The sequence below is a fragment of the Pieris brassicae genome, chromosome 3 (assembly GCF_905147105.1).
Source record: "Pieris brassicae chromosome 3, ilPieBrab1.1, whole genome shotgun sequence".
In the NCBI taxonomy this organism is placed as follows: Eukaryota; Metazoa; Arthropoda; class Insecta; order Lepidoptera; family Pieridae; genus Pieris; species Pieris brassicae.
This window is the reverse complement of record NC_059667.1, coordinates 22862641-22876977: the sequence shown is the minus strand read 5'-3', so window position 1 is coordinate 22876977 and position 14337 is coordinate 22862641. Positions and strand designations below refer to the sequence as shown.

Below are 14337 nucleotides of genomic sequence, written 5' to 3'. Positions count from 1 at the left end.
GAATTTGTTATCTATGTTTATGCTTTATGGTTGCCATAGACTGCTACAAATAATTAAAATACGCCGTAGTCTAAGGAAACGGCCAATGTATAGAAAGAGTTATTAATACTACTAAAAAACTATGCCTAGTTTTAAAAATACAATATTGAGCATATTCAACCGAATTACGCGGCCCAATTATAATTAATGTCTTTATAAATTGTGTGATGTGTGAAGTACACGGTGAAAACTATATTTTTAATAAGCGCTATCTATCTCAATTTAATTAACTTTTTTAGTTCTAGGAATCAAAGAAAATAAAGTAAAACAATTCTTAAGAGCTTTATTTTCTTTTTTTACCGTTCTTCGGCGCTTGAGGTTTGCCAAAGCTCTTCCCTTTAGGTTTATTTTTTCCTTTTATAGGCGCACCTTTTCCCTTTTGCTTTTCTCTTCCTGGATGAATAGGTTTACCTTTTTGAACCCTGTTTGCATCATATCGAAGGCGTTTTGTGGAGGATTTTGACGTGTCTGTCAGATCGTTAGCGAAGTTGCTCTGTTTTTTCCTGGGTTTGGCCGCGTTCTTGCGTTGCATGGGTCTTTCGTCATCTTCTTCAACTGTGCGTATTCTGCGTTGCTTCTTCTTTCCTTTAGCCACTCTCGATTGTAATAGAGCCACCTGTGATTGTATATTGGTTTTAAATTAGGTATTTTGAGATTATGAAGAAATTAATTAAATGTTCAATTTATTTATTTAGTATTAAATAATTACCTTTTCCATTTCCCTCTTCACCCGTTCTTCAGCGGAATCCTTTGGCGTGTGTTTGCTAGGTTTCTTCTTCTTCTTGGGACCTTCATCATCCGAATCTTCATCTCGCCTTCGCTTCTTGCCTTTACCTTTTTGTGTATCTATAAAAAGAGATAAAATTTTAATATAATAATAATAATTATATTTTATTATTCACACTTTTCCTTTTTTCAGTGTACCACAAGTAAAATACCTGTGCCGACATGTTTGGTGAGTGCCAACCGCTCTTTTTCCATTCGTTTTTCTCTTGGCGTCTGGAACCACTCTCGGCTCCTGTGCGTTTCGTACTTGGGACCGTCTTCATTCTTTGTACTGATAGCACCCTCTAACTTTTCCGTCTGTTTTTCCATTTTCTTCAACTGTTTCTCGGCATATTCTTCGTTGAGAATTGCAGCTGCAATTTTTAATAAATTTAGTCTTAATAGTTACAGCAGCACAAAAAATATATAGTTTTATTAACTTACATATCTCCGGCTCCAGCTTGGCCATTCTCTCACGATATTTGGCCACTATGTCGGGCGGCACCTGTCGTGACTTGACCGGTCGCCTGGCCCTCTTCACGATGGCCTTGACCAGTGCTCGTTCGCCTTCGCCCGCTAACGACACCGACACGCCCGCTCTACCCGCACGTGCCGTACGTCCCACCTGTCACATGGGAACATTATAACTATAACTAATCTTCATATTGCTTTGCAATTTATTTTATAATTTTAAGTTTTTTGTTAAATTCACTTAGACAAAACTATAATAAAATGTGTGATTTTAACACCTTACCCTATGAATATAATGTTCTAAAGTAGCGGGCAGCGTGAAGTTAATAACAGTTTTGACCCCGGGTATGTCCAACCCTCTGGCTGCCACGTCTGTCGCCACGAGAAGGTCCACTTGTTCATCTTTAAACCGCTTGAGAGAGTCCAGACGTTGGGGCTGATTTAGAGCCCCGTGTAATTCGGCTACCTGGTAAAACACATATGTATTTAATTATTTAAATTCCAATACTCTGTAGTTTATATATCTTGCAAAAATAATATATTTTCCAGATGTTTGAAGAGTATGAACGATCTGAATACCTTAACCCCCAGCAGTCCCAAGGCGACGTGTAAGCGATGCGCCTGCTTCTTGGTCTGAACGAATATCACAGCTCGGTCTCTGAAAGTTCGGCACACTAACGCCGCTAGCATTGCCTCGCGGTCTGACTCGCGTTCCTTACGTATTCTGTGAGCAAATGTTGTAAACGAAATTTATTGAATGTGAAAACATTAAAGACTAAAAATAAAAAGACTTTATACAATTTTACAATTACTTAAGACTACTAGAACACACATCACCTAACAAATTCTTGTCTCAAATTGAAGGCCACATCCTTATTTGAATCCAGGAACAGTTTGACCGGTTTGTTTAAGGATACCGCAGCCAAATCCTTGACCTCTTCACTCATGGTAGCCGAGAACAGCATTGTTTGACGTTTGGGCGAACACTGCCGTATAATCTCCTTCATTTGCTCTGCAAAGTACTCATCCAGCATTCTGACAAAATTAATTAAGAATGTATATGAAAATAGAATTGAAGTAATAAATAAAAATATACCTGTATATAAATTCCAGAAAATCATTTACAAATAAGTAAAAGTAACTCACCTATCCGCCTCATCCAAAACTAGTACTTCAATACAATGCAAACCAAAGGATGGAGTATTCTTTATGTGATCTATAAGTCGTCCTGGGGTTGCTATTACTATGTCCGGATTGCGACGAAGAACACTTTCCTATACATAAGTATTATGTTATTTAATATTTATATAGTTATAGGGACTATGAATGGAAGAGATATTATAATTAACCCATTTCAGCATGTTCCATAGAACAAGCAGTATAGACTATATAACAGAAGTCCTAAGTATCTTTAAGGAAAGGAACAAGATTTTTTTTACCTGATACTTGACATCCAGACCTCCAACTGATAAACCAACAGTTACAGATGTAAATTGAGCTAATTGTCGTGTTACTGTATGGACCTGTAAACATGAATCTTATTAACAATGTTACTTATTTTAAAACATTTATAATTTTGATACAGTATACTCTCAAGACTTTATACTCGCAAATTGGTTATTATCATTTAGATATATAAACCAATCTCTGAAAACTATATCTGTATGTTACAACAATACTAGTATTGGAACTGCCAGACGCATAGAGTAAATAAACTCTCTCTAAAGTAGTAAAAAGTAGCACTATTATGTTATTCAATATAGTTCAAATTTAGATTGAGAAGAACTTCAATTACCTGAGCTCCCAATTCTCTAGTAGGTACTAATACCAGAACTCTAGTGATCCTGTCACCAACAGTTTTGTAAATGAGTCGTTCTAATATTGGTAACATGTATGCTGCAGTTTTACCAGTACCTGTTGCAGCACAGGCACATATGTCTTTACCTGTCATTGAGAATAAAAGTTATTTCATATTTTGGTAAGTTTATTCTGTGTTTGTATAGGGTATTGACTAAAGTCAATGGCATAAGAGACCTTTTTTAATTTGGCACTTCTATGGTCACAAGTCGATCACTGTGCATGCTATAGATACAATTCTATTTGGGTTTGAATATGTATAACAATTATATTTAATAATTATTTATATGCTATCTAAAAATATTGATGTGTTTTAGAATAGCCTGCCAAGTTACTGTAACCTTGTTTATCATGGTCTTAATGAGGTTTAAGTTTTCATTTAGTTTAGGTTATTATTGTTATTTTATTTTTTATCTTTTTAGTGTTATGTTATTATACATATTTGATTTTTAGTTTTTATTTTTTATTTTGTTTGCTTTAATTTTCTCTTTCGATACATTACTTATGTTCTAATATGATTGATGTGTGTGTTAAATTTGTGATGTCGTATTTTTTAGGCATACATATTGTTTTAGAACATATAAATAAATGAACATAGATAAAAATAATACATATACATACCTAACAGTCCTATAGGTATAGTGGCAGACTGGATAGGCGTAGGATGCACATAGTTCAATGTGCCAATAGCTTTAAGCAGTGGACGGGATAGGTTCATCATATAAAACGATGCATTTTCATCATAAGCAGGTGGGTCTTCAAAGAAATCTTCATATTCAATTTGAGCACCTTGTGGTTCATCTTCTTGTAAGTCCTTAAAAGGTTATACAAAATAACAATCCAGCAACATGGGCTTGGTAACTGTTAACTACGCAACAATGTTACCACATTTGACTAAGTAATTTTTGCAACAAATCAAATTAAAAGACAAATGTGAGCTATAATAATGAACCAACATTGAACAAATGATGCTAACCTTTTTTAATTTTTGTTTTTTACCCTTTTTCTCTTTAACTTTTATTTCATCTTTTTTTAATTCATCATCAGATATTTCTAGCTCATCTACATTTTGTTCTGAAAAGCAAAAAAAGGTATTTAAGACTGGGCTGAACACATCTTAAGCAAAAATATTCAAATTTATCAGATGTACATTTTTATTGATTTCTTATATCTGCTTAGAAACCACACTTCTAATTACTTAAATTATGATTTTATAAGGTACACTAAGATAATTTCTGTTTCATAATTAACTTTTGGAGCCACACAAAGAGAAATAAACATACCTTCAGCTTCTGAATCGGTGTCAACATCAGCATTGCCATTAACTTGTACTTCTGCTCGCCGCTTAGCTATCTTTTCGTCAAGAGTTTGTTTAACGTTCCTTTTAATATACTTTTGTAAATCATCCCATGTATCCTGTAAAAGTTATCTCCGTAAGTAGGATTTTTTGGCTCTCCAGTTGGTAACTTAGATATTCTATACATTTAATACAATAAATGTAAGGAGGTAAGAGCAATAAAATCAAAGCAATTAACAGAATAGCCACTTACCTTATGATATTCTTCAACTGAAGCTACAAATTTAAAAGAAGGATTAAAATCTGCTTTCTGCTTAGCTTTTAGTTTAGATGGTTGATACTGAAAGTAAAATTGGTAATATATAAGATGACAATGATACCCTGGTCATTTTGTATGTAGGTAGTACTAAAATTTTACTTTTACATCTACTTTCCCATACAATGTTATTAGTATGTTCTAGATTTTAATTAATTAACAAGAGCTTATATCTTAAATCAATTATTTGTTTGTTAAAATTACTTCTATTACAAGTTTTCGCTATGATATTTATTATTTATAACAGCCAAGAATTTGGCTAGACAACCTGCTTCCATTGATTGTTTGATTGATATTGAAAGAAGTACTAAGAAACAGTATTTCTAATTTAAATTAGATACTAAGACAACAGAGAGTCTCTCTGGCCTAGAATTAGTAAGTAAGATTAAGTAATTTTAAGAAGAATACTATCAATCTGGTTCACCAAAATATACAAGGCATGAAAACTAAACTACTAGAAATTGATTTGTTTTTGAGCAGTGAAAATGTTGTCATATTGTGAATTACAAATACTCGTTAAAAACAAGTGAACTTATGTTCAATTTTTGTAATCATCAGATTGGTAGTTCGTTCTGCAGAGGAAATGCTATATGTGGTGGCTCATTAATAATGCTTAGAAAAAAAAATTAAATTTAAAGAAAGGAAGGACATAGTGGAACGCCTTATTGAAGTATCCTGTGTGGAGCTGGAGCAATTTATCATTGTTAGTTTGTATAGCCCTCCCGCAGCTCAATATGATAGATTATAAGTAATATTATTATAATGAATAATAACTAAGTAAAAACACGTACTTCCTCTTCAACGTCTGATTCCTCCGAATAATCTTCAACTTCTTCACCATCGTTGATTGTTTTAATGAGCCCGGGATGCCCTTCAATTTCCATCATTGCTATTAATATCTACAACTATTTAGCATTTTATATGTCCAGCAAGGTATTATTTTAAGAGGTTTATGTACTAAAACACTTTTAAAGGTTATCTTTCAAAAACACATGTATAACGCAAGAACGAACAGTACATAAACAACATATGTCAGTTGTCACAGGAATCCTGAGACAGATTGAAAAATTGCTGTGTGGAATGCAAAAAACATCAAAGTCGCTATTATATAATATTTTGTTATATTTAATTCTTGGATTTATGGAAAAAATTAAAAAAAAAAAAATTACCAAAATGTTCATACTTCATAGAAGATTTGGATTAGGAAAATGAATAAAGTTTATTAGTACAACACAAAGTAATGTGCCTTTTGTGTATTTCAAATGTGTAGTGTACATACCTCAGTATTTATAAGAATTATCTTTTAATTCAAATTAATAAAATTAAATATTGTTTAGCAACATTTGTAGAATATATAACTACATATATCATATTACACATACACTATTTTTACAATTTAACAAGTAAACGTTTTTTTGACATGCGAATGAATGAATTTATTCAAAAATAGGAAAATGGTAACTTTAAAAAAATAGGTCAACTATGTGTTTTCTTTGAAAGTTGCATTAATATTTTAAGATTTCACAAAGCAATGCACAGTAATATGACCAAGCGATCACTATGAATATCGCTATCAAAATGTTTTCGCATGCATCTCGTCACTAGGTTCTAGGGACTTATACGAGCACGGGCAGTATTCAAAAAATTTAAGAATCCTTCCATCAGGTTGAGGAAGAGCACAATTTCCTCCAGATTAGGTTTATTACAAAAAATACAAAACATACGCCACTCTATAATTGTCACTTAGTACTTACAATACCTTTAAAAACGAACGTCATACATAAGTCATAACAAACGATGCACATTAATGTCGTTTAATTAAGTACTAATCAATTGTTAGATTAAGGCAGATTTCATACATGTTAATTACTATGGTAGTTCATGGCTATTATAAATAAATTACTCAGGAGGAACAAATTATGAATAGAAAGTAGTCAAGTAACTGGGCGTCTTGCCGCTAGCGAACACAGGTGTTAATTTCTTTATTTTTACCAATTTTGAAAATCAAACCTGGCAACACTGTTACCATCAGCCAACAAAAACTACACTCTACAGCCTGGAGAAAAATCAAATAATTTTGCGATTTACTTACGTTTCGTAACTAAATGTTTTCTATATCCCCAAGAAAAATTAATTTTCAATTACATAAGTGTAAAATTTCCTATATCTAATCGTTTATATTATCAGCATGGCCGATCAAACGAAAATTCATGATGATATAAAGCTGTGAGTTATTACGACCTTTTTCTAATTAGTATATATATTGATTTATCGAGAAATTATATATTCATATTAAACTTTCCCTTTCTAGCATTCGATAACGATTTTCTGATGATTTACTCGCCTTATGAAAAATAATCTACAAATATGGGTTGACTAAATTACTCAACAGATTTCAATGGTTTTCTTTTTCACCATAGCTTTAAAAGCCTATTTGACTTTTTTAATGCTCCTTGTTCCCACAAGTAATTATTCTTACAATTACAGACATTTAGCATATAAACATAAATTAGTTCAAGGCTATTCATTGCACATAATTTTTATCTGCTTAATATATATGTAGTTTCTAGGGAAACTAGTTACTAGTAGCTAACTATAATGGTCAAAACAGTTGTGTTTTAATTTATAATTATTACCATACAAAAGGTAAGGTAAAGGTGAAAATTAACATTTCTGATTTAATTGGATTATCCAGATAAAAAAAAATGTTGTCTATATGTTTTAGCAGAGTACAGATTATTAAAATCCTTGTTGTCACCTTAAACAATTATATTAAATTATAATATCATATATATCTAAATATACATACAGTTTAAATAAATATAGATATGAATCCTTTACAACTGGTGTGTCTTTTTCACTTTTTGGTTTATTTTCTATTTATGTAAATAAATATTTTTAGGTATACAACATCAGATAAGTTCTACTTAGAACCAACACTAAATCCAACAGAGATTTTAGTTATTGATAGAGTCTCAGGTGAAGCTCATGTTAGAGGTATGTCTGGATATACCTATTTGAAATATATTCATGAGTATTGCTATTGATTAATAACACTTAACTTGCAGAAATAAATTCAGTAAAAATACCTATCCCAGCAAGTGCTTATAAACCAGTGTGTGGGTTTTTGGGCACAATCAAATTGATTTCTGGATTATATTTAGTTGTTGCTAAATATAGGATATTGGTATGTTTTATTTTACATAAATAAGTAATATTATACAAATGACATATCATTTTAAAAGTCATTTTCAAATTGAAATACTGATATATTTCTAGGTGGGGCAAATAAATGGACATGATATATATGAATTGGCTGGATCAGATATCATACCTTATGCTAGATCAACAACACATCTTACTAGTAAACAGGTTTGTTTAATACACAATATTCTGTTTGAATGTAACAATAGTATTTTATATCTATGTAAACTGAATACAGTGTAAACTCTATATATAACTACACTGAAGGAACTGTGCATTTGAATTATAAAAGGTCAAAGTTTATTTCAGACAAATGTTAGAAGTGATGTACATAAAAAAGAATCTTATTTGAATGCTATTGCATATAGTCTGTTATTGTTGTCGTAATTTTGTTGTATTTTTTACTGATTTTATTCTTATCTTGCGATATTGCACCAACTTGGTGATAAAGGAAGTATTTTTCCAATAAACGGGAAGTAAAATTATATGGAAGACAAGCTAAAGCAATCAAAGCCAATGATTTTGACGCTTTAGGGAGTTCATCATTAAATTTAGGGATGTTACATGGAGTTTACAATTTACTGACTTACTAAAAGTAAAAATATGGATTTGATGTAATTTTGTATTGAAATGAATAAAGAATTACTGTATGCATTGCTAATGTCTTAAAAAACAGATAGATGATAACAACACATATGAACGCCTGCTACGTGCAGCCCTTGAAGCCCCCGGAATATATTTCTCATACAGCTATGACCTCACTCACACAATGCAGAGACTACATTCTGTTTCACCAGATTTTCACAAGGTAACTATAAAAAAATATATTATTAAATAATAATTTTGAAACTAGTATATAAGTAAAGTAAGAAGTAATTTTAAGCATTGCCAAATTTAAACATATTTAAGTATTACAAATTTACTAAAAGTGACAGTTTAGTATGGCTTTTATCGAGGAGAACTAGCATCGGATGGCTTTGAGATTATTTATTTTGGTTTCAGATGTCACTTGCAAGTCGTGCTGACCCTCGCTTTGTTTGGAATGGACACCTTTTGAAGGGATATTCCCAACAAATGTTTGCTAGATTCAACTTGCCAATTATGCATGGATGTATCCTTTTTAAAAAGTTTAAGAATATAAGATTATTAAAAGTACTAAAGGAATATTGTAATCATTATAAAATAATTTAATTTTTTTGACCAAGCACCTGGTTTTCTATATAGCACAATAAATTTTGTTTCTCTAGTTCAATCATGAATAAGGTATTAAAAAAGTCTTACTAACCAAGAAAGTATACAATTTTAATACAAATATTACTACTACTTATTTTGTTGCGAATTAATCCTTTAACTAATAGCAGTTATTGCAATAAACCGTGTGATGATAAGCGGGCACCAGCTCACATGGACTCTTGTGTCGAGACGCAGCGTTGACAGAGCTGGCACCAGATTGTTTATGCGTGGAATCGATACTCAAGTATGTATTTTTTTTGAATAATCTTATTTTTCCTAATAGTAACGAAGGAATTAATAATGTTATGTTTCAGGGCAACGTAGCAAACTTCGTAGAAACAGAACAGGTAGTCGAAAGAGGAGGTGAGAAGTCCTCGTTCGTTCAAACCCGAGGGTCCATTCCGTTATACTGGAGTCAGTACCCCGATCTAAAATATAAGCCCGCGATGTCTCTGGCCGTCGAAGACCACGTGGCGGCTTACTCCAAGCACTTGAGGGATCAGCTGCAGAGGTACGGGAATCAAGTGTTGCTGAATCTGGTAAGTGTGGTTATGCCTCTCTTTCCTGAGCTGTTTTGATGATATGGTATTTTATTTATTATATTTGAACAGATCGACAAACGCGGTAAAGAAGAGTTGTTAGAGCTGGGTTATCGTGCGGCTGTGGCGGCGGCGGCTTTGCCCGGAGTGCGGTACGAACCCTTCGACTTCCACGCGGAGTGTCGAGGGATGCGCTACGATAGATTGTCTGTCTTGCTCGATAGAGTTGCGCACGAGCAGGTGAGTTAGTTTTTTGTTTAATATGAATCATATTAAACCAGTCCAAATACAAATGTTTACTGACGAATGATGTATTGCAGACAGAATTCGGGTACTTCCTCTGTCGAGGGGAGACGGTGCTGCTCCGACAGACCGGCGTGTTCCGAACCAATTGCGTGGACTGCCTGGACAGGACCAATGTGGTGCAAAGTCTGTTGGCCAAGAGGCACTTGTCGGCTCTGCTGAAGCTGCTGACTATTACCAATGACGATGAACTCGTTCCGCACTTCGATGCGCTCTTTCGTGGCGTAAGTTTTTGCTTATTTTCCAAATGTCTATTGCGAATAAGAAGCGAAATAATCTTTCGAGCAAAGAGTTTACCGATTCTTAAACGGCCGGCAACACACTTGTGAGGCTTCTGGCGATGTCTGTGTCCATCACTTGACATCGGGTGATCTGCCCGTCTCCTCCTGATCTATAAAACATATAATATATTATAAATTATGCATAACAAAAATTATGCTATATACGTCATTAAAACATATTCGAATATAGGAACTCATCCTGTATGTGAATGAGAATTCTCGACAAGAACAGTTTTCTTGCATCGGCTATCCGCGTATATGGCGCGTCAGTGTTTAGATTTGTTTATGACGTTTTACGTGCAATTTTAAATCGTTTGAATGGTTTGATTGTTATAAATTTACAGTTTATATGTCACTGGCCTTAGTATATATATGTGTGTTAATGATTTAATTATGTTCGACGTCCTGGTGGATAGAAAAACTGTGTACAGTTTGTGTTTCCACCACATCAACTTCCTTTATTAAAAACACTTATATACAATAAATAAATAAATAAAAGGACTCTAGATCTTTGTGAAATTGACAGTTTAAGTTAATAAATTGGAAATGATAACGAATCGAAGGTTTGGGCCGACCACGCCGACATGATATCGGTGCAGTACTCCGGGACGGGCGCTTTGAAGACCGACTTCACTCGCACGGGGAAACGCACGCGCCTGGGCCTCGTGCGGGACGGAATTAATTCCCTCACGCGGTACTATAAGAACAACTTTAGTGACGGATTTAGACAGGTACGTCACGTTTGAACAAAACACAGATACCGCAAATATGTATTTTTGAATCTATTTTAAAGTCTTTGTTTTTTCATTTGTACAATAAGCTTTCTTTAGTTAATTTCCCCCACACATGGTATTGTTAAATTCGACTTAGGACTGCAAATCTGGGTAGTCGTAGGCTGTTAAAACGCCGCTAATTTCCTAAAGTTGGAACTTTGAATACTCTTAGAAATGTCGTTATAGGACTCAAAAGGCAGTCTAACTGGCGAAATTGAACATGGATGAGAACTGTTTTAAATCTTCTCTTTCCAGGATTCAATAGACCTACTTCTGGGTAAATACGTTGTTGTCGACGGCGAGGGCAACACTGTGCAGTGTCCCCTGAGACGGGACAGGAACTGGAAGTACGTTACTGTAAGTAGTCTGAAGTGCGATCTCTTTGGAAAATGTTCTAAAACAGCTAGTCTTTCTTATGACACATTCAGGTTTTCATTGTCTAATGAGTGCAGTAGTGTCGATCAATTGTATCATAAATTATTTGTATAATTGTGTAATGTCATTAAACAGTTTGCCAGGCAGTGGACTGTGAATTATATATAGTGTTTGAAGTTTGAATTTCTATGTAATAAATGTCAGGAGTATTTGTATGAGCAAGCTGCACTAGACTACTAAATATATGAGAGGGGGAGATGTAAGAACCTAACCCTACGGATCACTAAGCTCTATAGACGTAACCCTAACACATAAATAAGTACGAGAGACCTAAGGTAACAGACGGGTAGGATCAAAGGTTCGAGGTGGTGGGATTATCTCAAAGCTATGGAGGCAGGCTCACCACATAATTAAGGGCTCGAAGTCGTCTTCGCCACTTTGAGAGGAAGCGAGAAATTAATAAGACGGATAGATATTATCTGATGAGTGAGCTGTGTCAGTAGTTAGTCAATGTTCCAAAAGAATCTGAACAGTCATTATTCATCCACAGACAATGTATTAAAGGTAAAACGTCAGATGTTTTTAAAGAATACGACGGACGTCTTATAAAAAGTAATTAGTTCATTTTGAGTCGAACTCATTAGTTAAGTTAAAGAATCACGTTTATTACTAATCCATTGACTTCATTTATTCTTATATCACTAGGTAGATAATTTGTTTGATCATTTTCAGTTCCCTTCAGTGCTCCTGGTAGCGGTGTCGATGTTCTGCGCGAGCGCAGCGTTGCCGGCTCGCTCCAACACGGAAGTGCTGCTCTACCTCATGTTCTGGGGGGCCGCCGTGGGGGCCACGCTCAGGTTCATATTCAAGTAAGTAATGTCTTTTATGGAATACGTAAAGGACTTCATATAATTTGGGGCTAATTAAATGTAAAGTTTCACTCTTTGGAAATTGAGCTTTACGTCATAAATGTACAACTTTTTGTTCTCAGACACGGCAAGGAATTCGTTGACTGGCCCCGCTTGGACTGCGGCGGGATCGCGTCTCGTCCCGGGCCCGAGTCGTCCTTATGATCGCGGAATATCCGCTCGTAGTTGTCGTCTAAACACTTCGTTGCCGCTCCTCACGTACCACACCGATGATCAAACGTGGCCGCGCTGACAATAGTTAACACACGCGCTAATAAAATGGACGGATGCAGTATATAAACCGATGAATGGAAATAATATTGACGCCAAACGGTAAGAAATGGTCGTTCATCAAGAATATAATGCAGGAAATCGTCTCCGACTACGTCTGTTTGTGAGTCGTATTAAGTAATACATTATTTTCAATGAGTTTTTTATATGGCAAACCTTAGGATCAGTGTGGTATGTGTAATATTGAACCGTATAGTCCATATTTTACTATAAGATGTTAAATTGTTTGATCTATGGCTGTAAATTTTGCTTAAACTGCATTCCATTACAACATATTTATAAATTTTTAGGCTTATTACATTCGATTTTCCGCCTTTCTAATGGAAATGAAGTAACAAATTTATTAATATTTTAACAACGAGCCAATTTTGTATTTTTGACTATGTATTAGATCATTTTTTTAAATTCTTATTAGCTAGCAAAGTTTTTGGAATCTATATAATAAATTTATGATATGTTTTGTCAATAAAGACAGATTTGAACCGAAGTGATCACAAACAATGTAGTAAAATTGACAATTGTCAAAAGATTTTAATGACATATTTTCTCCAAATTCTTCGCTAATTCATTCCTGGTTTGTAAAGTGATTAGACGGGACGAGCGGATGGTTATATCTATAGGAATAACATTGGATTGAATTTAACTTTAAAAACTAACGAAAACCCAAGTCGGTCGGTACATGTCCATATAGATCCTTTTTTATTGATAAAAGTTCTTTGGTGAATTGGGGTTTCTTTATGGACAGTGTGCACATAATATTTTACAAATCGAATCAGAATTTATACAATGTTATTTCCTAGATATTGATGTGTATTTTTTTAAGATTTTGTAATTTCGGATCAAACCTCGACGAGTCTATGTGAATTATTTAATTGTTGTATTTAATTTGTGAAGGAATATTTTAATAAATATCATTATTTATATTGTTATTTTATTTTGTTTGCATAGCATAGTAATTGCAGTAGCATCTTATCATCCTTATTAATACAATCTAAATCACAATAATTTTACTCTAGTCACATTGTGATTGATCTGAATTTACCTAAATATTAGACGATTTTATTTTTATAAATAGGGGGATAAGACTGTCAAATAGTGCCATCATGTGGTAGAGATTAGGACTCGTCTATGAAAGAAGTTGTTTAGGTCCGATTAAACTTATAAAAAGCAAATACGTGTTCTTTATAAAATCACAAAATTTCCTTGATTTCACTGAGGACCGTTACGACGTAGGTGTCTCTGGACTGCCGCGTCTATAAATTTTTTTTAATTTTATGGCAATATTTTTAACATCATGCCAGTTTCAAGTAAAAGGTAATGAAATAACACGCGAGAAAAATTAACAAAGACATCAAAAGGAAACAAACGGATAAGGTAGTTAAAAACAAAATATTTACATAAACATATTAAATTTTAATATTATTATTGATTACGAAAGAAAATAATAAAACAAAGGATAAAGCAAGGCAGGAGACATTAATCGGAAACGGAACATGTAGTAATTGTAATAAATTCAGATAAATATGTAGGTTGAAATAGCTTAAAAATATATAATACGAGCACAGTTTTTGTGTATGGTAACATTCATCTCTTGCCAAGGTGTAACTAACCTTTAATGAAAGATTGACTTTGACAAGTAACAGAACATGGCTTTGACAAAGCAAACAAAATATCATCAATATTCA

General features: G+C 33.6%; 2 protein-coding genes across 2 annotated transcripts; one reads left to right on the top strand and one right to left on the bottom strand.

The window, feature by feature from the left end:
* Positions 1 to 305: 305 nt before the first annotated feature.
* Positions 306 to 5792, bottom strand: LOC123707432 (probable ATP-dependent RNA helicase DDX27). Its single transcript, XM_045657471.1, has 15 exons — positions 5537 to 5792; positions 4683 to 4769; positions 4416 to 4548; positions 4109 to 4206; positions 3754 to 3946; positions 3071 to 3219; positions 2715 to 2798; positions 2422 to 2549; positions 2113 to 2310; positions 1855 to 1999; positions 1559 to 1741; positions 1249 to 1429; positions 978 to 1178; positions 749 to 885; positions 306 to 655 (listed from the first exon to the last, which is right to left on the bottom strand). Exons 1-15 carry the CDS (start codon positions 5630 to 5632, stop codon positions 323 to 325), a joined length of 2346 nt encoding a protein of 781 aa, XP_045513427.1. The 5' UTR covers positions 5633 to 5792; the 3' UTR covers positions 306 to 322.
* Positions 5793 to 6756: 964 nt separating this feature from the next.
* Positions 6757 to 13579, top strand: LOC123707270 (phosphatidylinositol-3-phosphatase SAC1). Its single transcript, XM_045657171.1, has 14 exons — positions 6757 to 6971; positions 7648 to 7742; positions 7814 to 7932; positions 8025 to 8117; positions 8626 to 8757; positions 8952 to 9060; positions 9311 to 9426; positions 9497 to 9721; positions 9794 to 9961; positions 10042 to 10248; positions 10869 to 11036; positions 11334 to 11435; positions 12186 to 12322; positions 12445 to 13579. The coding sequence occupies exons 1-14, from the start codon at positions 6934 to 6936 to the stop codon at positions 12524 to 12526; spliced, it is 1791 nt and encodes a 596-aa protein (XP_045513127.1). The 5' UTR covers positions 6757 to 6933; the 3' UTR covers positions 12527 to 13579.
* Positions 13580 to 14337: the final 758 nt, after the last annotated feature.